Here is a 27,500-nt window from a genome sequence, read left to right as displayed (position 1 = left end):
ATGCTGTGTGTGCATCGAGTGTAACTTGACAGTTGTGTGTGACAGTTGTAGAGGATGTTCTTCTGTTCATGGGAGAATATTTTTAGCCACCGGGAGGAAATTTGGCGCTGGATGAATTTGTTTTGAAGCTGTTGGTCTGTCTGCCATAATGTCAGTGGAGAGTGAAGTGGTTTTAGTTTGGCCGTCTATTACAAGAGCTTATGGAGCATTTGTAGGACTCAAAGTGAACTCATGGTGCTTAAAGGGGACATACTGTATCCTGCTCATTCTCAGGTTCATACTTGTATTTTGTGTTTCTACTAGAACATGTTTTCATGCTTTATTGTTCAAAAAACACTTTATTTTCCTTTTACTGTCTGTCTGAATATACCTGTATTCACCCTCTGTCTGAAACGCTCCGTTTTAGCGCCTGTCTCTTTAAAAGACCAGCTCTGATTGGCTAAAATTGCCAAATCTGAATGGCTTGTTGAATCACATGCCGACAAAAAACTGACTGATACTCCAGATACCCAGATGTATGTTAACAAGCACTGAAAAAGTGAGTTTCTCATGATATGTCCCCTTTAAGGAGGTTTTATCATCAATAATCAGGAACTTTAAATATATGTTTTCAAGATTCTCGCAGTTGTGTTATATTATTATGGTGAGCACGTACTTGTTATTACACGGCTGTGTTGAATACTCAATTCTGATTAGCATTCTGCAGTCTGTTATTTCTGTATAACAGACTGTTGCTATGTATAACAGACCGTTGCTATGGGCACAGCTCTGATGCCGGACTCTGGCGGACCGTTTTTGTGTCTAGCGGGTCATTGTCGTGAAAGAATCCCTGACAGGGCGCGGGTGTCGGGGTGCCGCTTCGCCCTGTCGGGGATTCCTTCACAACAATGACCGGCTCGCTGTACATTAACCCTTACCTATGTGTTTTATATTTCTATAATATTTCTGTAATATTTAGAAGTTTTTTATTTGTTATAACTACAAATGTCAAAGTTAACGCGATTATAATTTTAGTTGTGCTAAGCGACTTGGCAGCAGAATGACCCAAACCGTCAGTCTCCCACAGCCAGGGCTAGAAACAGAGCTCACTCGGGTTACTCACTAAAGGTTACACGCTGTTTGTAAAGGTCATGTAGTGCTAGTGTTGCTGGGAACGCTGGTGTCAAAGGCCAAGTGGGTGATATGCTATCAGTCACAAGACACAGATTCTAAAAGATTCGAGCCTCAAACTACAAAACAAGAATGCAAAAAAATTGTATAACACGTTAACGCAAATTAATTTTCACGCCACTAATTTCTTTAACGCATTAACGCAACTTGCAATTTTTAGGATGTGGCGAGCTCAGTTTTAAAGCTAGAGTGAAGATACTGGTATCATATAAAACTATAAAACCTAATGAATCCATTGCTACCAACCATGTCAAACGTGATGGTCGAGAAGGAGGCTAAATAACGCTCCAAACTTGCATTACATTTTGGCGAGGAAAAACTGGCATGGCCATTTTCAAAGGGGTCCGTTGACCTCTGACCTCCAGATCAGTGAATGTAAATGGGTTCTATGGGTACCCACGAGTCTCCCCTTTACAGACATGCCCACTTTATGATCATCACATGCAGTTTGGGGCAAGTCATGGTCAAGTCAGCACACTGACACACTGACAGCTGTTGTTGCCTGTTGGGCTGCAGTTTGCCATGTTATGATTGGAGCATATTGTTTTATGCTAAACGCAGTACCTGTGAGGGTTTCTGGATCAATATCTGTCATTGTTTTTTGTTGTTAATTGATTTTTGAATAATACATATATAAATACATTTGCATAAAGCAGCATATTTGTTCACTCCCATGTTGATAAGAGTATTAAATACTTGACAAATCTCCCTTTAAGGTTCATTTTGAACAGATGAAAAATGTGCGATTAATTAAATATTTTAATCGATTGACAGCTCTAGTTATAACATTTGCACATTAGCCTCCATTCATCCAGGATTTCTGCTTTGTGATAAATGAAAATGGCTCATATTTAGTATATTACATAGAAATACGTAGCGAGTATATAAATATACACCAGTGTAGTTTTCAGCTCTTACACGTTGATGTCCTCAAAGCAATCAGAGCTGGACATAAAGTCACTCAGGCTGTACTATGTTGTTGTTTTAGTACTATTTAATGGTATTTAAATAGCTATGGATGATTTCATCAGAATTACATTGTCAGGAAACAACCTTCTGCCACGAGGCTGAACAGTGTTTACCTTTCAGACGGACTAATCGATGAATGTCTTCTCTTCCCAGGTGACTGTCCACTCTGGTCCGAGAGGTACTTTTTCCGCAGGAGGTAATTCAATCTTCATACTGCAGACCTTTAAATATCTCCCCTTGAAAACCTCCCCAGCAGCCACGTGGTGTAAGGTGAGACAGTCCCAGCCGGGTACACTCACCAGTCTGACACGATCAGTGGACCGAGAGCATGACCAGTCTGCGCTGCGATCTGCCCGCTCCACACCTCTGATTTCACTTTCTTCTGACTGAACTTTAACGGACAGTTTTACAAGTGACTTTGAGGGGATTTCTGCCGGTTGTTTTCCTTTTCTCTGCTGTTTGCACCAGCATGCTCTCTTCTTTTTTTTGCCGGTCTACCCTGAGCACCTTGCAGTGAATGGAGAACATACTGGTTCTGCTCCCGAAGCACCGACAGGAACACGGGCTCTGCAGACGCACGGCTGCATGTGCCTTGCCGCAGGTTTTTTCCAACAGAGCAGTTTTCTCCTGGTCTTTAGTAGCGACCCCAACTCCCTGTAAGCCTCTTTAATGGGATAAATCAATTGGACTGATCAGGTTCAAAACCAGATCAGGTGGCCAATTCCATTCTGACTTCCCCAAAACCCGTTTGGCCGAGACAACCTGACCTTTTCTCGTCGAGCCCACTGTCTTCCAAAGGCGTCCGCATGGTACTTTGGTCGAAAGAACAAGACAAACTCCCTGACGTCGACATGTCCTCCGGGGCAATAGAGGTGAAGAAGGAGGATGGCCCCCCGACGTCGGCCCTGCTCAACTCCAACTGCTCCGTCCCCCCGCTGATCCTCACCAAGGGCCCAGAGGACCTGGGCCCGGCGGCCGGGGACGCGCTGGAGCTCACCGAGGTCACATCTTTCACGGAGAGGGCCGGCGAGACCGGGGAGGATGAGGAGAGGACGGAGATCGTGGTGGCGTTGGACTGCCGGGCCAACGCCAAAGGCCAGCGGGAGGAGGACGCTCTCCTGGAGAACGCGAGCCAGAGCAACGAGAGCGACGACACCAGCACCGACCGCAGCCCGGAACCACCGGCGCCCCTCAAGGAGACCTCCTTCTCCATCGGCCTGCAGGTGGTCTTCCCCTTCCTGCTGGCCGGGTTCGGGACGGCGGCGGCTGGAATGGTGCTAGACATCGTCCAGGTGAGTGATCCCAACGCATACATAGTGAGCACACAGCAGGTAGTAGATGTTAATGAAAACAAGTTGGTGAATTCTCTTTTACGCACAATGCTCTTATTCCAGCCTAAAGAACATGGACTGTATGGTAACACTAACGGAAGGTTAAAGATGTCTGGGTGCTTTGGAAGCTGGTTGGAAATGGGGAACAAAGATTTGGGGCCAAAATACTTTAATCATTCAGAAGCAACAAAAGGGAAAATCCCGTTTGCTCTCGGTTGTGAAGTAGTAAACTCCAGCTGCATGAAAGATGCTCTAGAAGTCAAACTAGTCAACTATAGAAAAAGGGAAGTTACTTCAGGCCAAAGACTGTATATGAGAAGTGAACGTAGTCACCGTGACGTCACCCATTGGTTTGTGGACTGCCATTTTGAAGCCTCGAATTTGGCTTTTTGTCCGTCGCCATCTTTGGTTTTGGCCATCGGCATCTTGGTTTTTGTCCGTCGTACATGGCTATCGTTAGTACTCACAGCTGTCAAGCTAGCAGCTTGTGGAAGACTCCGGTGACGCACAACCCGTAACCCGCCCAATCATTTCATTCGGCATGAATGAAATGATTGTCCGGTTTATTACAGTCCTGCAACTATTTTTTTCTTTTTTTTCAAAGCATTTGATTTATTGATTGCTGTCGGGATGTAATTAGAATTTCAACAAATATAACCAAAAATGTTTTTGATAAATAAATAAATAAATAAATAGATATGTCATTAAATGCAGCAAAAATAATATCAAAAATAAATGTAGCCATTAATTAATTGATAAAATGTGACATAAATGGATATTCCTGTTTTAATTTGCTTCTTTATTTGTTTATTTACACTTCTGTTTAATTTTCCCTTTCATTTATTTATGTATTTATTTTTATAAATGTATTTATTTATTTTTGCAATGTTTTTGTATTTTTTTTTTTGCATTTTTTTTTTAAATAAATAAATAAAAGAGGATATTAAACAGAAGGGTAGATAAATAAGGGAATTAATACAAAGATAAATAAATAAAGAAGCAAATTAAAACAGAAATATCAATTTGAGTCACGTTTTATCAATCAATTAATGGCTACATTTATGTTTAATATTATGTTTGCTACATTTATTGAAGAACCCAACCTCAGCTTTAATACAGTTAGCTTAACTATTCGAACCCTCCGGTAATAGTTTGTCTAACGTGTCACCCGTTGTGTTTCCGAGCAGAGCCGGCGCTCCAGGAATGTGTACAGAGTCACGCTGTAGGATGGGCCTCTGGAGCATTTAATGAACTGGTTTAACAAGCCCTGCTCACCTTGGCATGCGTCTGTCGTACCGAGTGTTCGTGGACGAGTGTCGTCACTAACGCCATGGGGGTTATTTACATAACCCTTTCTCACCTCTGAGGCCGGCCTACCTGTCATGTCCTCGGAGCTGGCACATGCTGGTACACATAGTGGTACACTCTGTGTCTGTGACTCTGTGTGTCACACACCCTGCTATTTTAAATCTGACTGAGTAGAAACAAGAATAGAAGGTGCTAATTGTAGTGCAGAGTGTAGCCAGAGAGCAACTCCAAGAAAAGATATGACTGAATTTATTATTACTCTCTTTGCTCCTTTTCTTGTTGACTCAGTGGAGTTGCCGTCTCGTTCAGAGTATATCTAGTGTGCAGCGTAGAGATGGAGGCCAAATCACGCTGACAGCTCATATATTTCTTTAAAGTCAGCTTGTGATGCAGATAAAAGCTGCAGGTGTCGTGCTGCCAGGAGACCAGTCCGGGCACATTGTGTACACGCACACTGATGCCAACACGGTTGGACCCCAGGAACTGGGCACAGGGTACAGAGGGGGACGAGGAAGGGGAACTTTCTCTGAAGCACCTGAAAAGGCAGCTCCTGCGAGTCAGAGTAAAACAACAAATTAAACTGCGGCGTCAAAGCCTCCATTACGGCGTGGTTAGGTATCCTCGCTAAACCAGGAATGCAGAGGTTTCGAGGTCAGAAAAAAAGTTTTCACGCTGCCTCAACTAAAGGCACCACGCTGCTGCAGTCTCTCCAGTTTCCAAAACACTCGGCGCAACCATTCCTTTCAGAGGTGAGGCTGGGGAAAAAATAAAAGAGGAGACATGGGAAGGTAAAGGGCCTTATCAAACCCTGAGGAAAAGCGCTCGCGGTGAGAGGGGAGGCGAGGCTAGACGGTCACTTCGGCTGAGCATCTAGCAGGTTGTAATTCCCCGTCCATGACACCGTGAAAGGCTAACTCAGCTAATCCCCCCTGTCCTTGCAGGAAGGTAATTGTCCAACTCTCTCTCAGCCTCTCTCTCTCTCTCTCTCTCTCTGGGTCGGTCAGACTGCACCAGTTCTTTGCTTAAAGTAAAAAGTAAAACTGTAACATGCTTTATTTGATGCCCGGCGTGAGTTTAGAAGTTGCACGACTTGGCTTTTTGCGTCACTCTCTATGAGGCTTCTTTGAAATATGACCTCTTTGACGTTGGTCACTTTGACTATGTACAGCTCACAGAGAGAGAGAGAGAGAGAAAGATAGAAAGAGAGAGCTCATGGCCTCATTCCCACTCGGGGGGGTTGGCCTAGAAAGGACTGTCCAGGCTGGTATAGAGGACTGAGACGTCTGCATAGTTGTGCTAAGCGACTTGGCAGCAGAATGACCCAAAAGCGTCAGTCTCCCACAGCCAGGGCTAGAAACAGGGCTCACTTGGGTTACTCACTAAAGGTTACACGCCGTTTGTAAAGGTCATGGAGTGCTAGTGTTGCTGGGAAGGCCGGTGTCAAAGGCCAAGTGGGTGATTTGTTATCAGTCACAAGACACAGATTGTAAAACCTACGATTCCTACTTCAAACTACAAAACAAGAATGCAAAAAAATTATATAACACGTTAACGCAAATTCATTTTAACGCCACTAATTTCTTTAACGCATTAACGCAACTTGACCTTCCCTTGACCTCTGACCTCCAGATATGTGAATGTAAATGGGTTCTATGGGTACCCACGAGTCTCCCCTTTACAGACATGCCCACTTTATGATAATCACATGCAGTTTGGGGCAATTCATAGTCAAGTCAGCACACTGACACACTGACAGCTGTTGTTGCCTGTTGGGCTGCAGTTTGTCATGTTATGATTTGAGCATATTGTTTTATGCTAAATGCAGTACCTGTGAGGGTTTCTGGACAATATCTGTCATTGTTTTGTGTTGTTCATTGATTTACAATAATAAATATATACATACATTTGCATAAAGCAGCATATTTGCCCACTTCCATGATGATAAGAGTATTAAATACCTGACAAATCTCCCTTTAAGGTACAATTTGATAAAAAAAAAGTGTGATTAATTTATTATATTTACTATTTTAATCAATTGACAGCCCTAAAAGAAACCTTGTTAGTGCAGTAAATTGTCATTATGATCTGTGTGTCTGCCTCAGTGTCTAGCCGTCTGCCCTGCGTGTCCGTAGACTTAAAACAACAAAATAAAGAAGTCGGACGCTGCTTCAGCCTTAGAAAAACAGTCTAAAAATACAGCCGCCGGTAAACAGGAAATCGTCGTCCACACAATGGTTTAACACCAGCCAAGCCCTCACTGCCCACCAGACGCCATTTCGGTCCAACCACATCCACTCGCCTGGTTTTCACACACGAGAGCCACAGTGTAACCAGAGCGTGGGCTCGCTCCCTCTAACTGAGTCATCACTCCAACCACCGGCTCCGTTCACTGGACAGAGGGGATGCTCTGATGTCTGCATCAACAGTTTAAGATATATGATTGTGTTTTTCTAAACTTTCAATGGCGTCCGACCATTTACACCGCTTGCTTTAGACCTTCGGTTTCTAGTGGTCAGTCGTTTCCGTCAGCCGAAGATGTCCTGACAATCATTAACAACATATCAGCTCACAGCTGTTAACACCTGACAACATCCCAGACAGCTCCTTGGTTCGGATCTGAGCGGATTAGTAGGTTAGAGTGTTTTTGCGTTGGCCCCAAACCCTGGCTAATCTTTCACTCTGTCCAGGATCCCCAGGAGTCCTTGGAGGGTCTCAGGTTGCTTATTTGCATTCCCCCCTAGTCAGATATTTCACCCTGCATCCACCTTTCATCTGATCCCCGGACGCCAACAGTCCACATCTCCGGCTTCTTTAGGGCTCACTCTGCATTCACACCAAATCAGGTGTTGCGGTGATTAGCGCAGGGTTGTGCAGCGGTGTGGGAGTCGCCATTGATCGCTGGTTAAGTTGGTTACGACATTGGGTTGCGATCAGGCGGCAACCTCCGAGTCTAAAAAGTGAAGCCAATGGTGAAGTGCCTAAAACTGTCATTCTCTCTAACAGCCAGCAGGGGGCGACTCCTCTGGTCGCTAAAAGAGGTCTGATTGTATAGAAGTCTATGAGAAAATGAGCCTACTTCTCTCTTGATTTATTACCTCAGTAAACATTGTAAACATGAGTTTATGGCCTCAATCACTCTTTTAAGTCTTCTTCAATACAGCATGATGTTCATTTAGTAAATTATGGTCCCATTTAGAGTCAGATAGACCATAATGCAGGGGATGCTTTAGGGCGGGGCTACCTTGTGATTGACAGGTCGCTACCGGCGTTGTCCGGTCTGGGAGTTGTCCGTGTTTTCGTCTTACAACTGTAACCCTTTCACGGTCTGTTTTCAGTTCATGAAAGGTAATTATGACATTTTTGTCGCCTAAAAATGTTTTATTCAGCGTTCGGTTGTACTTAGCTCCACCCTCTCGGGTCATTTCTGGCTTCAAAAAAACCAAGATAGCGACGGACAAAAACAAAAATGTCTTATTCAGCGTTCGGCTGTACTTAGCTCCACCCTCTCGGGTCATTTCTGGCTTCAAAAAAACCAAGATAGCGACGGACAAAAACAAAAATGTCTTATTCAGCGTTCGGCTGTACTTAGCTCCACCCTCTCGGGTCATTTCTGGTTGCGAAAAGATGCAAAGATGGCGATGGCCTAAATGCTGAACTCGAGGCTTCAAACAAACACAAGAATTTCGACCAGTTGACCAGTGTTCGTGTCCCGTGTGAAACTAAAAGTAGCGTCAACTCACGTCAGTCGTTAGTCACGGGACTTGGCGGCATCGTTGGTATCGTCAGTCCCATGAGACACGTGAGTTGCTGGTCAGTGAAGTTAACGTCGTCAACCACGACCGTTTCCTATCACTAACTAAGGGGTTGTGTTGCCTAAACGAATTTTAGGAATAGAATAATTTATTGTGAAAGGACACTATGCATGTAACAAGTGTATGTTGACACGCCGTACCCGGTCCGTCCAGAAGGAAAACGCAAGAAGGGAACCCCATGCGTCGTTATTTGCGGTATTTGACGAGTTGGGAGTGAGAACGTGTTGGTTTGGTTGCCGTTGAAGATGATCAGCGGAGAATCCCTTACACTGAGGGGCTACTATCTGCAGAGGAAACACAGCATTTGTTCCTCCATTTAAGGCCAATGTTGTTGCATAGCGAACATTCACCCCAATACTGTTGGCCACAGCTGTGTTAATTTTACCCTCCATGGCATGTGTTTACATACGAGGCCGGCCGGACCCAACCTGTACCATCCCTGGAAACAGACACCACCTGATGTAGTTGCGTCGACAGCGCGTGCCATCAGCCTCCCGTCCAGTACAGCAAGTACAGTGAACACAGATAAAATGGGGGCCACGTTGCTCAACTGGGCAACCCAACCCTTGTGGGGCTCGCATACCAGAGCTCCTATAGGTCTGTACACAGAGGTACTGGGGCTGTCCAGTAGAGTTCCTGGAACCGAGGAGGTGGCCGTGAGGAGGGAGGAGGGCTTGCTTGGCTCGGAGCCAGTGTTCCATGGAGACAACAACATATATCACCACGGGGGAGGCAAAGAGGGAGATAGGGGGAGTGAGACAGAAGTAGAGAGAGAGAGAGAGAGAGAGAGAGAGAGGGGAGAAAGCTTGAAAACATGCGGCTGTGAAATAAGAGAGGACTGCTCACAGAGGTGCTCACAAGGCTGCTGGGTTGGCAGGAGGCAGCGAGCCAAGCCGAGGGGACTGGCTGTTGGAAAGGAGCTCTGGTGGAGCTTGGCCCGGTGACAGCGAGGGGGGGGATAGACGATAGAGCGAGTTTAACCCATGCTGGAGTCCTGGTGTCACGCCCACTGATACAACCGACGCCCCTTATCTGTGCCGTACATCTGGATGCGCAGTGGGAGCGACGTAGTGAAACACAAGCTGGCCATGGTGTGAGAAATGCAGGCCAGCAGTGTTTGTGTCTAACGTCAGCTACTCCCCTCGGTTATTTTCTCTTTTCTTTTCTGCGTCAGCCTCGCTGAATATTGATTCAGCTCCGGGCAGACTGGACTGTAAGTGCCGGTGGGGGGCCTGTGGGACCGGGGCCCCCGAAAGATAAGCACTTTTACTGGAGATAGATCGATGGCCTCGGCCTCGGCGATAGCTTTGTTTCTGGCCACGGCAGACCGCAAAACCTGCTATCACTGCATGAACTCTAATGGAAGCACAGCAGAGGGAGGCACTTCACCCCCGGTGGCTGACAGAGACTCACAGGGGAACCCACCCTCTCAAGGTCTGGCCAGCAGCCAGGGACAAGGTTATCTAGGGTCAGGTCTAATAACACCAGCTATACATTTCATTAAAGGCCATCTACTAGGATCTGGATGCATAGCTGAGCAGACATGTTCTCTTCCACGTGCTGGAAATGTTTTCCACCTGCCCAAGTTGTCCTGCAGATTTAGCTGGCCTAGCTCCTGGCTGACTTTACGATGAGTCTTTGGTTCGGGGGGGGTAACACATACTGCAAAATATAGACTTCACTGGATGTATTACTGGTTTGTGTTTCCACCATGGTACGTGGTATAATATGGGCTCTCTGTCATCATGGTGCCATCTTACCATTGCATGCAAATTATGATTATTGATACAGTTCCGTCATCTCATCCATGCTTGTTTTGCCATTTTTCTTTTGCTGCTTTTAATAGATGTAGCCAGGTAGCTAGCTAGCTCCTTAAGGAACATGATGTTCCCACTCCTAAAGCTGTGTTTGGTTGACTCTGATTGGTTTGGGGAAACATCCATCAGCGGGTACAACACAACCAGACATTTGAATCACTGAACAAATCAAATCTGGAGGTCTGGAACCAGACTAGAAACTCTATGGTCCGTGGCACTCTGTCAGGGCGTCTGCAGGATAATTTGCATGAATTATAAAATTGTGCTGTATCATTACAAAGTGCACATCTACAGATGGGGAACAAGCAAAATAAGCTCTGTTAGCTTTGGGCCAATAGAAACTCTGATAGAAATTGTGACACAAGTTGAAGCACGAACTGAAAGTCAGTTTCAGACTGGTAAATTGAAATGTCTGGATTTGTGAAATTATGCCAGTCATTTTCTGAAAGCTTAGAATAGTTAATCGCGGTTAATTGCAAATTAATCACACATTTTTTATCTGTTCAAAATGAACCTTAAAGGGAGAAATGTCAAGTATTTAATGCTCTTATCAACATGGGAGTTGACAAATATGCTGCTTTATGCTAATGTGTATGTATATATTTATTATTGGAAATTAATAACACAAAACAATGACAAATATTGTCCAGAAACCCTCACAGGTACTGCATTTAGCATAAAACAATATGCTCAAATCGCAACATGGAATTTTTTTCACATATCTGGAGGTCAGAGGTCAAGGGACCCCTTTCTTCTTTCCTTGTTAAAAGGTTTTTTTTGTAATCCGATGAGAGGATCGCACTGTAAAGGACAGAGGGGTCGCTTCATGTACAGATTGTAAAGCTCACTGAGGCAAATTTGTGATTTTGGGCTGTACAAATAAAATTGACTTGACTTTGAAAATGGCTATGACAGTTTTTCCTCGGCAAAATGTAGTGTAAGTGCGCAGCGTTATTTAGCCTCCCTAGCGATGAGCTAGTATGACATGGTTGGTACCGATGGATTCTTTAGGTTTTTCTAGTTTCATATGATACCAGTATCTTCACTCTAGCTTTAAAGGGACTATATGTAACTTTTAGAAAGTCGTAGTTATTACTGACACCGGTGGCCATTAAGTGAACTGCAGACAGCATCCTGTTGCTCGTGTATGTGCTCGGGCTCCGTAGGCGCGAGCGATCATCCCGGGCATCGGCCAAAACAGTGCCGTGATATTACATTACAATCATATATCACCGTTAATGTCCAATCTCCATGATACTAACGAACTTGCCATTTGCAAATGACTTCATCAGCTAACATTACGAAGCAAAACCGTCCCAAGTCCTTTACATAACAATCAGTCCACAGGCTGTTATAGGCAACCGAGAAAATCGTTACATTACAATCTGTTCACACAATGGCAATAAAAAGCGATTAATACATGTAAATTGTTACATATAGTACCTTTAAAACTGAACCCGCTACAACCTAAAAATCACAAGCTGCGTTAAAGAAATTAGTGGCGTTAAAACGAATTTGCGTTGACGTGTTATTACCGTGTTAACTTTGACAGCCCTTCTTTCAAAGTATAAATGCAGTGTGCAGTGGTGTTAACATGATTCAAATTGAAATTGAAAAAGTTTATTACAAATAGTTCCATAGTGGCATCTCAGAGTCCGAATGTTTCTCCCCTGTAAGCGGTTCCTGGCCCCAAAAAGTTTGAGAACCCTAAAACAATACATTTAAACTAACTTTATACTTACATAAAAGGTTCCTCACACTGAGAAGAATGGAACGCCATGCTGTAAACATTTCAGAAGTAATTGTGGGGAGTTTTGCATAAGTGTGTAAACCGTCCATGTGTATTGACATAAGTATTAATATTGCTTAAGGTAATTGTCTAAGTTTGGATGAGGTATACGAGGCAGCCCAGTCTCGTCGTGTTACAGCTGCAGTAGATGAAGATCGGTGGGTGAAGGTGAAATATGGGACCCACAAGGGGAAAGAGGAGAATGGAAGCCAGAAGAGGAGGATGATAAATCATTTCAACATGAAGTCTCAGTGACCTTGATCTCGTTAGAGGAGAGCAGAGAGCTGCGATGATACATGGTGTAAAAGGTCTGTAGAGACACAGTATCTGGTCCATCACACGGGTCTGGTTTCACCGCCGGATCAATACTAAAGAACAAGGTCACCGAGACGTTCTGCTCCCAACTAAAGGATAAATCCTATATATGTGTCCTGTTTTAATATGTGTTTCATTATGTTGATGTCACTGATATGACGTGGTGGTCGTTGCAGCACTGGACGGTGTTCACGGAGGTGTCGGAGGTGTTCATCCTGGTTCCGGCTCTGCTGGGACTCAAAGGCAACCTGGAGATGACGCTGGCCTCCAGACTCTCCACCGCGGTAAGAAATATGTGTATGTGAGAGTGAGAGTGTGTGTGTGTGAGAGAGAGTGAGAGTGTGTGTTGGTGAGGTCTTTTTATTCCTTTTAAAAAGAAAAAATTATATCTTACTTTTAACATTTAATATGTGCATACATACATACATATATACACAAACACAAACATCGCTTCCCACTCCCACACAGAGACACGTCCAGCCTTCCTCCCAACCCGAGAGGTAAAGTTACAGAAAAATAAAATAAAAATAATTTAATTAATTTGTTAAAATTAAAGGTAATAAGTACTACAATAATATAATTGATGGTAGTAAAATAGAAACCTTAAATAAATTAATTAATTAATTAATTAATTAAATGTAAAAAAAATAAATTAAAAAAAACAGCACATAGAAAATAATAATTAGTAATAATTAAATAAATACCATAGAAAGGTTAGATTCTATAAAAGTAATCCATGGATCCTCTTATAGCATAGGTTATTGTTTCCAAGGGAGCACATGAATTTACCTCATTAATCCACTGAGTAATATTTGGGGGATCCTCATGATTTTACTTGTGTTGGTGAGGTCTTACCTTTTTCACAGATACTTTATAGTCATCCCGAAGTACCAAATGTACAGCATGTCCCACCAGAAGTGTCACTGGTTGTATTCCATATATATAAATAAAAAGTAGACTCATTGTGTTTGTTTAACACTGCAAAATCTAATTTGAGCCTGGACAATTGTTTCAGTTGATTGTGGTTGTGGAAAGTGTAAACCTACCTGTCTCTCATTGCCTGGCAACCCCTGACAGACTCTTTAAAGCTGATTGTTCTTGGGGTCAGAGGTCATATTGCCAAAACGTGACCCGGGTTTCAGTCAAACTGATAGCAACATTCCTGTCCCATTCTTTGTTTTTGTTTTAACATTTCCACTGGCCGAGCCGTGTTCACCTGAGCAAACAGGTTGGTTTGATCTGAATATGTTGTTCAGTAGCAAGACATAATGTGACCCATTTATATTTTGCATAATATTAATCAGTTAGCTTGTTAGTTAGTTATATGCTGGGTTCGTCAAACCGAAGGCCACGGTGTTGTAGCTGACAGACAGTAAATATAGTAGAGAATTAATTAAACAACATAATGCTGAATGGGCTGCTGCTCACATCCATGTTACAGGATCTGTTCTTACTGTGTTTGATTAACCAGATATTAAAGGTCTTAGCAGGTCTGGAAGCATGGACGCCTGGTTATGCTCTGGAGGGTTCAGTTCAGTGTAGTGAAGCTTTATTTAATGTAGGGTAACTGGTGGCTTACTACACTTTCCAAGTAGCTTTCCCAAGATTTAATATCGCAGCCAGATACCAACAATTATTGACAATTTAAGTTAAATCATTGTTGAAGCATCGTCGAAATATTGTTAAATGAACTTCCCGATTTTTTCACTGATTCACCGTCACATCTGAATTAATATAGAAACGTGTCGGAAAGTTCAACAAAACACTAACGAAAAACAATTGAAACCAAAAAATTAAACAGTGGTGTCTCATCGTCAAATCATTAACTTAAAAAAAAATACTGTCACTATCAGTTCTACTTCTATATCTGAGCAACATACTAGCAGACCGTTGTTATGTATAACAGACCGTTGCTATGTATAGCAGACCGTTGCTATGTATAGCAGACCATTGCTATGTATAGCAGACCGTTATGTATAACAGACCGTTGCTATGCATAACAGATCGTTGCTATGTATAGCAGACCGTTGCTATGTATAACAGACCGTTGCTATGTATAACAGACCGTTGTTATGTATAACAGACCGTTGCTATGTATAACAGATCGTTGCTATGTATAACAGACCGTTGCTATGTATAACAGACCGTTGTTATGTATAACAGACCGTTGCTATGTATAGCAGACCGTTGCTATGTATAGCAGACCATTGCTATGTATAGCAGACCGTTATGTATAACAGACCGTTGCTATGTATAACAGACCGTTGCTATGCATAGCAGACCGTTGCTATGTATAACAGACCGTTGCTATGTATAACAGACCGTTGTTATGTATAACAGACCGTTGCTATGTATAACAGATCGTTGCTATGTATAACAGACCGTTGCTATGTATAACAGACCGTTGCTATGTATAACATACCGTTGCTATGTATAACAGACCGTTGTTATGTATAACAGACCGTTGCTATGTATAACAGACCGTTGCTATGTATAACAGACCGTTGCTATGTATAACAGACTGTTGCTATGTATAACAGACCGTTGCTATGTATAACAGACCGTTGCTATGTATAATATATGATCATATGATCAGTTTTAAAGTGTAAATGAGGACAACTAGCTAATTAATTATGCAACAATATAAACCATGACCAAAAATAATATAATGTTGTTCATAGTTACTCTTCTACTACTCAATAATACTATAAGTATTTGGAAACTTGGTGTAAACTGACTCTACATGTTTCCGTGCTGGGTGGGTGGGTGGGTGGGCCGCCTGCTAGCGATGCTAATCAGCTCCGTCACCTGTTTCCCACCGGCCAGTGGAAAGAATGTGAGGATTGGTGCGCTTAAGAGCAATACTGGACTAACTCTCTCATGCCTCCATAACGGCTGCTGGGTCGTTGACCCCTCAGATGTCAGCTCAGAGAGAGGCATTATAGTAAAGAGCGAGAGCTCAGTGGAAACACAGACAATAGCATCAAACCCTGCAGCCCGACTAAAGCAGCATTTAACTGTGTATGTGGATCACCAGCAGGATAGTAGAGCTATAATTATACAAGAACCACGTCATAATACACATTCAAGAGATTGGTTTTACTTTAGAAAAAGCCAATAGAAGACCTGAAGCCTGCTCTTCTTGCTAATAGAAGCTTCCAGCCTTTCACAAAAGGATATTAACAATACAAATAATGAGTGGTTATTTGATTTTCATTTTAAAATACTAAAGTTTAAATTGAAATACAAGGCGTTTTTCTCTAAAAACAAAAAATAAAATCACTAAAAGACAAGACAGTTATCTCATATTCTGCGACAGGAAGTTGCGTAAGAGAGGCATACTGTACATCCATGGTATGAGGACGATGCTGCTGTGTAACCGAAGGTGATGGATCGGTACGTCGTTTTTCGAAACAACTCATGTCGAGACACGACACAGAAAAACTAACTAACTTTGGTAAAATTGGAAAGATATCGACAGATTTGATCTTCCCTGATCAGTAACTCATAAACAAAATGTTTTTTTCTAGAGAGACCGATGTTATGTGTTCAGCTCGGAGGACTAACTTTACTTTTTGTATTTTAAAGGTCCCATATTGTAAAAAGTGACATTTTCACATCTTTTATATTATAAAGCAGGTTTAAGTTCTATATAAATACTGTGAAAGTATTGAAACGCTTAATCCACAGAGAAATACACACAGCCCGTGTTCAGAAACTGAACTTTTGAAACAAGCCGTCAGGATTTCTGTCCATTTGTGATGTCACAAATATACAATATTCAGACCATTTCAAAGTTTTAAACATAACCATTCTAAATGTGTCCCAGTTTATTTCCTGTTGCAGTGTATGTGAATGACATCAGCTGACAGGAAGTAAACATGGACCCAAGCTGTTGCCTAGCAACGCAATTCTGTTGCAATTCCATTGAAATGTACTAAAACGGAGCGTTTCAGACAGAGGGTGAATACAGGTATATTCAAGCAGACATTATGAGGAAAATAAAGGGTTTGTTAAACATTAAAGCATGTAAACATGTTTTAGTAGAAACACAAAACATAAGTATGAACCTGAAAATGAGCACGATATGTCCCCTTTAAAACGAAGCCTGAGCAATGGAGCAAATGCAAATATTCAATTAGGGGGAGCAAAGTTATAGTTTTGCTTCCCCACTTTTAGTCTTTATAAACTACTAACGTCTCTACTTGTATTGCTGCTACTGCCCAACACTGAACAGCATTTTGACAGAACCTGTGTTTGAAAGAAATGGTGATTTTAAGTCATTTTTAAGACTTTAGCAGATAAAATGACTTAAATATCAACACTTTTCTGTCATTCATTGGTCCCTTTAGTTGAGCTGCATAGTTTAAGGTTGAACATAAAAAGGATTCTCACGTCCGTCATCACAAAGTAGGCCAGAGTGAGGAGGTGCTCGCCCTGAGACGTTACCGTTGGCTCTCTGCTGGCTGGCTGGCTGGCCACAGCAGGACCACGTTTCTTTCCATGCCGCCGCTAATTATGAGCAGATTAAGACCACTGTAAGTTTCCTAATGCGCTTATTAGTGAAAAGAAATCATATAATCCCCGGGACTGGCTGGCTGTAGGAGTTTTCACTTCACATGAGCGCGTTTCCTTTTTGATTCTTTTGGTCTTTTCATCATTATTTATTTCACTAAAGGAAAGTTGTTTTCTCATTTCTGTCTTCTCCCCTCTCATGTTATCGATTATTTGGATAATGATAGCCTATTTTGTGGATTACTAGAACTTGGCAGCATCTGCACTGCTTCCGAATTGTACACACTATAATCAGAGATTACTACTACTACTACTACAAAAGACCATTTTTATCCTCATCCTGTGTGTATTAGATGTTTCAGCTTCACTCCATTCACATGTGAGCAGGTTACAACCCTGAAAACAACTGATTTTCTCTGAGTTGAAAATTAATGGTATAGTTGTTCACCTGAAAAAACGTAGAGATGCGTTTTGAATTAGGGCTGTCAATCGATTAAATATGGAATCGCGCATTTATTATCTGTTCAAAATGTTCCTTAAAGGGAGATTTCTCAAGTATTTAATACTCTTATCAACATGGGAGTGGACAAATATGCTGCTTTATGAAAATGTATGCATATATTTATTACTGGAAATCAATTACCAACAGAAAACAATGACAGATATTGTCCAGAAACCCTCACAGGTACTGCATTTAGCATAAAACAATATGCTCAAATCATAACATGACAAACTGCAGCCCAACAGGCAACAACAGCTGTCAGTGTGTCAGTGTGCTGACTTGACTATGACTTGCCCCCAAACTGCATGTGATTATCATAAAGTGGGCATGTCTGTAAAGGGGAGACTCGTGGGTACCCATAGAACCCATTTACATTCACTGATCTGGAGGTCAGAGGTCAAGGGACCCCTTTGAAAATGGACATGACAGTTTTTTCTCACCAAAATTTAGTGTAAGTTTGGAGCGTTATTTAGCCTCTTTTGCAACAAGCTAGTGTGACATGGTTGGTACCGATGGATTCATTAGGTTTTTTCTAGTTTCATACGATGCCAGTATCTTCACTCTATCTTTAAAACTTAGCCCTCTACAACCTATTAATGCGTTAAAGAAATTAGCAGCGTTAAAACGGATTTGCGTTAACGCGTTATTCTAACTTTGACAGCCCTAGTTTGAATCGTCGGGTATTTCAGCCTCTCATCCATCTTATGTCATCCCATGAATCACTTTGACAGCATTCACCCTGCTCCGACTCTGTGATGATCCAAACACCACTAATCCAGCCGCCACACACACACACACACACACACACACACACACACACACAAAGCCGAGGACTCGGCATCCTCATCACACATCATCACGTAACACCAGGCCATGCTTCTGCGAATTTCTGAGCTCATCTGTGGACTGAATCGGTTTTGCAGATTGTCGTCCTATAAGGTATATATATTATATATTTTGAATAATGTATAAAACATCTTTTTATGTGAACTCCTGAAAGGTTTTAGCAGATAAAAGTTGTGCGTCTCGTTGCATTGTGGAGTTCATTGTGAGTCTGCGATTCCCACACTGCTCTATGCACAGATGTTTGGCTTCCTCTTATCTCTCTTATCTCTCTTATCTAATATTGGTGGCGGTGTGCCTCCTCTGAGCGACAGCATGGCTGGGGGTAGCAGGAGGCGTCCGTGCACCGCGTTCACACGGGCGAGGAGTGTGTGTTTGTGTGGCTGTAATGCTGCGTGGGACGTACACAAGTCATAATGACGTACACATGACCGTCACGTCAGTTGGGCTTGTGAGTGTTTCCTGTCATGCTGCCAGATAAAGTCGGGATAGTGATAGATTTTGGGAAATTTGAGAGAGAAAAGCCACAAATAAAACATTATACCCAGTCATTGCGACCATCACACTGTGGCTCTTCAGTTATTAAACATTTAAATATAGGGAGGCACAGTGTGGAGTTTTTTCAGCCAATATGATAACCGATAATTTCACATTTTGTATTTTAAAAAGAAGTTCATAACCTGTAGTTTATTAGGCACACCTCATGAGGTGGATGATTTAATATTCCATAGCTCCAAATCTTTCGTTAACAGAACCAAAACAAAGAAAACTTCTGACTCTTCAAATGTGCATTTATTTTTTATAGTGTAGAACATCAAAAAACTTCACAAACATACTTTGGCATTTAAAGGGCATTTTTCCTAAGAATTTTGAATGTTATGTTTTGACATAATCTGTCAAGTCAGACAGTCAGTATTAAATACTCTATTGACGATTAATCTGTCGATTATGTTCTCGATTAATCGATTAGTTGTTTGTCAGATAATGGTGTAAAATGTTGATCAGTGATTCTTAAAGCCCGAGATGACGTCCTCAAATGTCTTGTTTTGTCCACAACTCAAAGACATTCAGTTTACCGTCATAGAGGAGGAAAGAAACCAGAAAATATTCACATTTAAGAAGCTGGAATCAGAGAATTTGGACTTTTATTTTCTTAAAAAAATACTCAAACCGATTAATCGATTATCAAAATAGCTGGCGAATAATTTCATAGTTGGCAACTCATCAATTAATTGATTAATCGTTGCAGCTGTAAGATACTCAATACAAAAATAAAGGCTTTTATAGAGCCTAAAGCTGCCTAGACTGCAGACAAAACACAACGACAAAAGGCATATAGGAGATAGGAGACTGTTATGCTTCATAAAGAAATGGAAAACTTGTTGGGGGGACGGCTACGGTGTGATACTTTTAGTGCACGAGGGTTAGGCAGCTTTTCAGCTTGTTTTCAATTCATAATAAATGAAATGACATAATCAAACTGTGAAGCAAAGAATCTCTGTCTGTATGTGTGTGTGTACGACCGTGACTGGCCGGACCTTGGTGAGTTTTTCACCGTGATTCTGACTGCGAGCACACAATCAATTTGGCGTTGATTCATCAGCGCTATAATTTCATTATCGGAATAATAAATAACAAGATCAATTTCCCATTATCGGCAGATAAATGTATCTATTTATCTATATAGCGTGCATCCCAATTTAAATACTTTTAACGTTGGTTCATCTTTATATATGATCATAATGTTTGTCTGCTGTTACCTTTATCACAGATACTTTCTAGTCGTCCCAAAATACCAAATGTACAGTATGTTCTACCAGAAGTGCCATTGATTTTTATCCTGTTTCATTATTTTTTTTAAAAAGGAGGCGTCCTTACACACGTGTGCGAGGTATTGATGGGCGAGGAGTGTGTTTTTGTGTTTGTAATGCAGTGTGGCAGATACACAAGTAGAAATGACGTACACACATCGTCACCAGGGTTGCCTAGGGAGCCACCTTCTGGTCGCCCTTTACAAAAAATAAATAAATAAATACAATTTAAAAAAAATAATGCCAGTGGGCACCCCTCCTCATTTTCTGCATCGAGGTAACAAATGAACAAATAAATAAAACAAGAAAGAAATACACTTTTCACTCCTGTAACACTTTTTCATCTGCCCAACGCACTTCAACGCCACATTGTGGCTGTGCACCGGGGGCCCGAGGAGGTCACCGTGCCGTACGCATCACAGCAGCTCGAGTACGAGTCAGGATGTAAGATTGCTGGACGGACAGATGTCAGAAGGCGCAAAAATCGAGTATTTTCACACGTTGTTTCTTCATAATGAAAAAGGTCTCAGCCTTCAGGTGGGCAAGGAATAAAACAGAGAAATGGAGGACGGTACTGATCGTCATGTCCGACCTCTAACATTGGTTTATCTTTATTTTAGGGCTGCAACTAACAATTGATTAATATTCCAATAATAAAAACAGAAGTTTAATGAAGTTGAAAATATCCTCCGAACATTAAAACCCCATATATTAATCGTCTATTAATAAATATTTATTCATATAAACGTCATGCGCTGCTTTATTAAACCCGAGCGTGAAGCGGATATTCTCCCTGCGGACTTGTGTGTGTTTCCATGCGTCCAGATGTTTCCCTCTGCGTATGTAAATGTTAGAGGAGAGGAAGGAAGAGCAGATCCTCTGTTTGTGTCCTCTCACTGTGGAAGAGCATCAGGATCATTGCTCTGGACACACAGTGGCCCACTGTAGCCACCGCCACTCCACACTTGAGACCATCAGTGTGTGTGTGTGTGTGTGTGTGTGTGTGCGTGTGTGTGTGTGTGTGTGTGTGTGTGTGTGTGTGTGTGCATGCTGTTGCCTCTTGATCCCGTCAGAACAATCAGATGTCAGTTCTCTGGACAAAGACACTCTGATCTGATCCCCCACCCTGCGGCCGACTCCACTTATCTCATCTCCCCACACACACACACACACACACACACACACACACACACACACACACACAGACACAGACACACACACAGACACACACACACACAGAGATGATAATGTGTTGACTTTGTGTGTTCTTGTCTCTCTCTCAGGCTAATATTGGTCAGATGGACACGGCCAAGAACATGTGGAAGATGATCATGGGGAACTTGGCCCTCATCCAGGTAACTGAACCCCTCTAGAGGATAAAGAGGTGACCTCCAGTGATGAAGCATCTCTGACCAGTTAACAAACTGGTTTACTGGGAGAAATCAGGTTAAAGCTGCAGTGGGTAGAAATGGAGCAAATATGATTAAGAAAGGTTATTTTTATAATCCTGAGAGTAGTGCATGAGACAGGTAATCTGAAAAAAATCACGTGCCTCTGGTGTCCTCTGGTGCTCCTAACGGCATCTGCAAGATCTCACAGACCGAAGGATAACAACCAATCAGAGCCGAGCTGGAGTCTGATCACTCGATCGGAGAAACCTCGCTCTGAAATTTTGTGTCGCATCCACATTGTGGAAATCATCTAAATATTCAGCCATGACATTGATAATCTTTTATATAACACTAAGCTACGCTTTCTGTGCTCCAACACAACAAACTCTACTGGACATATTTTAAAAATTGTTGTTCCGATTAGACACTTAGACACAAAAAGATGGTAAATTAAGGTCTAGAGCAGGGGTCAGCAAGCGGCTCCGGAGCCACATGCGTCTCTTCAGCTCCTCTCCAGTGGCTCCATGTGGATTCATAAAAATGGCAATGAATAACAGTTTTTTGTTTACATTTTCATTTTTATTTATCATTGTTGTAGGTCTATGTACGATGTACGATGGTACGAGTGTTAGGGCCACATTGAGGAAAAAAAATAAATCTGAGATTTCGAGAATAAAGTCATAATATTATAAAGTAGTAATTTTACGTGTTATTTTCTTTTTTTCTCGTAAAGTTATTACTTTATTCTCGTAATATTACGACTTTTTTTCTCGTAATATTCTGACTTTATTCTGGAAATCTCAGATGTTTTTTCCCTCAATGTGGCCCTAATAATCCGTAGTACATTGTCTCTTTGGCCCTCACTGCATTAGACTTATATACTATATATTTAGACTATAAACTGTGTTACCTTCATCACAATGATCACATGTTTTGCGGCTCCAGACAGATTTTTTTTTTTTTTTGCCTGAAATGCCTCTTTTGATAGTAAAGGTTGCTGACCCCTGGTCCAGGTTGAAGTTACCCTTTAAGTGTGACTTTGCATTGAATTATTTTGGATACCACAATGCACAGCTACAAGTAACGAGGCTTTTTCTTTCCTCCGGTGGCACTTTTGTCAAAACAAAATGATCCTTATCCTGCACAAAAAAACCTCATTACAATTTTACATGACCAAATAATCAGGTTTCTCTTGATCCGTTAACCTGATAAATGAACCCCTGCTTTACGTGTCATATCAGGAATCAGATTACTGCTAAACAAGGGAACAACCTGCTTTCATAAGTGCAGCACGTGTGTACAGTAAACACGACGACTGATCATTACTGGGCTCACCAATAACATGTGAGTCATGTGTGTGACCGGCTTCTGAACACTTAGTTCTGATCATAAAGATTAAGTGACAGTTTAATTGAAAGTGGATACTTAAAGCCCCTACACACCCAGACTACACCCGAATGTTTCCTCCTATTATCTGATCATTGCATCTTCATTATGATGAATGTGTTCCGCCCGAACAGGTGCAACAAACCTGTCAGGAATGTCACGGAGATGTCAGGCAGGCAGAGTCTGAAAATAACTTGTCCTGAGGTAAAAAGCCGGTACGACAGGAAATAGCATCGGCGGGAGACTGCAGGAGCTTTTTAATCACACACTACTGTCATTACTCTCAATTGATGTCCTTAATGTCCTCACTGCAGCAGCCTCTCATTACTCTGCTGCTTGTATCAGTTACTGGACATAAACAAGGACATATCAAAAACAATTATTCCAGATTGAGAGATCAGTCTCTGTCAGTCCAGCTGGACATATATTGATCTTTATATATATGTATAGATCCTCTATTGTGAAGTATAGGGATGCACCATGTAGTGTTTGGTGAGTCCATAGTTCCTGGAACACTTCAAACCGGTGCTGACACAGCCTCCTATATATATTCCTATATGGTGCACTCACACTGGGTCACACCGCTGCTCCATTCAGAGACGTATAGATGGTGTTCCCCTAGGATCAAAAGCTAATAACTGTGAGTAAGTGAATGAATAATTCTGGGGTCTGTGATATTAAATAGGTAACTGTAAATAAAACTGCATGTATGAATGACATGTAACCTTTGGACATTGTGCAGATGGAATAGAACAGGATCTACTTTATTGTCTACGTTTTGCGTGCAGAAGGCAGAAGTTTGTCTTTGGTTTGCAAAATCTGCTATTAAATATTACACCCAGACAGCACACATTAAAACACATTTACATAAAGACAGAAGCTGCATTAAAAGGAGCAGCAGGTTCTCGATCGTCTTAGATTTTACCAGTTAAGCGATGGACTGTTTTGCCATGATGATGATCGGACAATGGGGTTTGTTTGCAGTCTGTAATTGAACTGCCCAGTTCGACGAGATTATGAAAGCTCCTCAGATAGTCTCACATACATCTGGAGTTTACACGTTAACTCTAGTCGACAGCTACGTCAACGTCTTAAATGTGTGTGTGTGCGTGTGTTCAGGTCCAGGCCACGGTGGTGGGCTTCCTGGCCTCCATAGCTGCTGTGATCTTCGGCTGGATCCCAGAGGGACACTTCAGGCTGGGCCACGCGGTGCTGCTGTGTGCCTCCAGCGTGGCTACTGCCTTCATCGCCTCTCTGCTGCTAGGTATGGACGGCCGCCACACACACACACACACACACATTATTCGTGTATACACACGTATTCAGAAATTGTGCGTTTGAAACAAGCCGCCAGGATTTCTGTCCATTTGTGATGTCACAAATCTACAATATTTAGACCATCACACGGTTTTAAACGTAAACGTTCTAAATGTGTCCCAGTTTATTTCCTGTTGCAGTGTATGTGAATGACATCAGCCGACAGGAAGTAAACATGGACCAAAGCTGTTGCCTAGCAACGCAATTCTGTTGCTATTCTGTTGAAATGCACTAAAACGGAGCGTTTCAGACAGAGGGGTGAATGCAGGTATATTCAGACAGACAGTATGAGGAAAATAAAGTGTTTTTTTTACATTACAGCATGTAAACATGTTCTAGTAGAAATACAAAATACAAGTATGAACCTGAAAATGAGCATGATATGGGACCTTTAAATGGCATTCAACTTGCTAAATTACCGAGACAAAGTGGCTTTATAGCATAGAAGTTACATAGATACGTTTACAAATGCTAAGGTGCTGATGTTTAGCAGGTATAATGTCATGACAGTTTTGACATGGTTGGTACCGATGGATTCCTCAGGTTTCATTTGATATCAGTACCTTCTCTCTAGCTCTCAAACTGAACCTGCCACAGCCTCTGACAGACAGTGAAGTCGGCCGAGGGCGCCGGCACCTTCAAGGAGAGTTATGTTTTCAACCTTCAGGTTTTGTTTTCGCCAGCTTCAACTTTCCTGGAGTCCTAAAAAAAACGGGCTGCACCTTAAAGACAACATTATCTACTCCGTTTATTGCTCCTCACGGTTGACCCTGATGATAGACGGTCACACTGAACATCACGTGTTACATCAAATATCATATTGACATGTGCATGTTGTGACCTCTCTGACCTGAAACCCCCACACACAGGGCTCATCATGATCGGCGTGATCATCGCGTCCAGGAAAGTCGGCATCAACCCGGACAACGTGGCCACGCCCATCGCCGCCAGCCTGGGAGACCTGATCACGCTATCCCTGCTGGCTGGCATCTCCACCGGACTGTACAAGGAACTAGGTAATAAAATCACCCTGTGATACAGTTAGTATCTAATGTGATGATCAGGTCATGGAGCTTATTAGTCACATCCAGAAATCCTGGCGCCGTGCCTGGCAAACACAAACACAACAATAAAGAGATCATTTCCACAGCGGTGGCGTCATCACAGTTGTTTGTGATACACCCTGAAACGCCTCTATTACCTCTGACGATGTTTTCGTTAATTAAAGGGAGCAGCATGTGTAGAAATGTGACTCTACGTCGGGTTACGTGCGGTAAATAAGGATAAAAGCCGCCCACACCTGACCTCGCTGTGTTTTAGAACATCTATTGTTAGCTCTGAGATCGTACCTTTACCGCAGACAAACCCAGCTCCAATAAACTCTCCACATCGTCTCCGCACCGCAGACTAACACTAACACAAACACAGCAGCAATGAAACCATCATCATCATCTGTCTGCAAACTTTACTCACTTTTAAACGCCACAGGTACTATGTTGAGCTTATTTTGGGGGGTTTTTTTTGTCTGTTGTGTTTGTGGTGGTTGTCGTCTCCTGTAGTTCTAGTGTCGTAGTAACGCTGCCTCCTAGAGACAACAGCAGGGATCAGACAAGATAAACCAATACTGATCCCCAGAGGGGAAATCCAGGTGTTGCAGCAGCACAAAGACAGAAATGAGGACAGATACATAGAGAAGTAACAACAAAAAACTAGAAGCAAATATAATAAGAGGTATTTGAAACTAGTATATGAGTAGAAACTAAACAAGAATGAACCATACAAGAGCAACAAAGACAAAGTTACGAGTGACAAGTTCACTGACTTATAATAACAATAATAAACTTTATTTATATCGCATTGTTCATGCTTCACAGACATTAAAACTGAAAATACACAGTACAATTACAAATGAATAAAGTATGTATTATGTAATGTATGATTAACAGCAGCGCGTCTAGTATACATGTAAACAGAATACTGTGATTAAGTAATGATACTTACTGTTGTCTGTATCAATATAGCAAAATAGAAATACAATATAGTGTATGATGTGGTAAGGCAGTATAACATAAGAACATAGTAGAGTATGTTATAGTACAATATATTAGTATTAGGTATTAGATATAGTATAAGGTGCAATATAATAGTAGTAGTTTTAGTAGTAATAATGATAATCCACAGATTTCTCAGTAAAACGTCTGCATAATAAAAAGCGTTGTCCATCAACACACGTTCTCTTCTCTCTTCTCCATACAGAGTTCAACGACTACGCCAACCCGCTGGTGTGTGCCGTGTTCGTGGCGTTGTGCCCCCTCTGGGTGCTGATAGCCAGGAGGATCCCGTCCACCAGAGAGCTGCTGTACTCCGGCTGGGAGCCCGTCATCATCGCCATGGCCATCAGCAGGTACGTACAGCACGCAGCGGTCAAGTCTCCTGATCTCACCTTTTATCACATCACAGAATACTACGGAGTCCTGGAGAGGCCACAGAGAGAGAGAAGAAATCAAGGCAACAGTTTACTTATTTTGTGTGCACGGGATATCATTTGTGGCCTCAATTTAATTAAAGCGTTCCCACGTTTTGGTTAATTTGTGCACACAAGATAAGTATACAGTATATATATGATAATATGATAACTTTATGATAATCACATGCAGTTTTGGGCAAGTCGTAGTCAAGTCAGCACACTGACACACTGACAGCTGTTGTTGCCTGTTGGGCATATTGTTTATGCTAAATGCAGTACCTGTGAGGGTTTCTGGACAATATGTTGTTGTTTTGTGTTGTTAATTGATTCCCAATAATAAATATATACATACATTTGCATAAAGCAGCATATTGATCAATAATCTCCCTTTAAGGTACATTTTGAACAGATAAAAAATGTGATTAATTTGCAATTAACCGCGATTAAATATGGACAATCATGTGATTAATTGCGATTAAATATTTGAATCGATTGACAGCCCTAATATATATACAGTATATATACAGTATATATATATATATATACTGTATATATAAATTTTTTTTCTATGTTGAAATCAGCACTAAAAGTAAGCTAAATGTAAACATGTCCATTCACAACCTACTGCATACACCAGATTCTTAATTGATGGTTGGATCTCCATGTATTTTCTGTGTAATGATGACGGGTCAGTCTGTGAAGTTAATCGCTCTAATCTGTGTTTGTAGCGTCGGTGGTTTGATCCTCGACAAGACCG

At 41.9% G+C, this 27,500-nt stretch overlaps 1 protein-coding gene across 2 annotated transcripts in view; it reads left to right on the top strand.

Annotated features, from left to right (window-relative positions):
* The window catches only part of slc41a1 (solute carrier family 41 member 1), a 37,537-nt gene that overhangs the window by 2,151 nt on the left and 7,886 nt on the right, over positions 1-27,500 (top strand). For both annotated transcript variants that reach the window (XM_074640908.1, XM_074640991.1), the window contains exons 2-8: positions 2,293-3,431; positions 12,688-12,795; positions 21,466-21,537; positions 24,079-24,223; positions 25,146-25,292; positions 26,533-26,680; positions 27,472-27,500. The exon at positions 27,472-27,500 is cut by the window's right edge and continues 51 nt beyond it. In XM_074640908.1, coding sequence (XP_074497009.1) covers positions 2,946-3,431; positions 12,688-12,795; positions 21,466-21,537; positions 24,079-24,223; positions 25,146-25,292; positions 26,533-26,680; positions 27,472-27,500 — 1,135 coding nt within the window. In that variant the 5' untranslated portion in view covers positions 2,293-2,945. The remainder of the gene's footprint in view (positions 1-2,292; positions 3,432-12,687; positions 12,796-21,465; positions 21,538-24,078; positions 24,224-25,145; positions 25,293-26,532; positions 26,681-27,471) is intronic.

Source organism: Sebastes fasciatus, chromosome 1, assembly GCF_043250625.1.
Source record: "Sebastes fasciatus isolate fSebFas1 chromosome 1, fSebFas1.pri, whole genome shotgun sequence".
Classification (NCBI taxonomy): domain Eukaryota; kingdom Metazoa; phylum Chordata; class Actinopteri; order Perciformes; family Sebastidae; genus Sebastes; species Sebastes fasciatus.
Note: the sequence above shows the minus strand (reverse complement) of the source record. Positions and strands in the feature narration are given on the sequence as shown.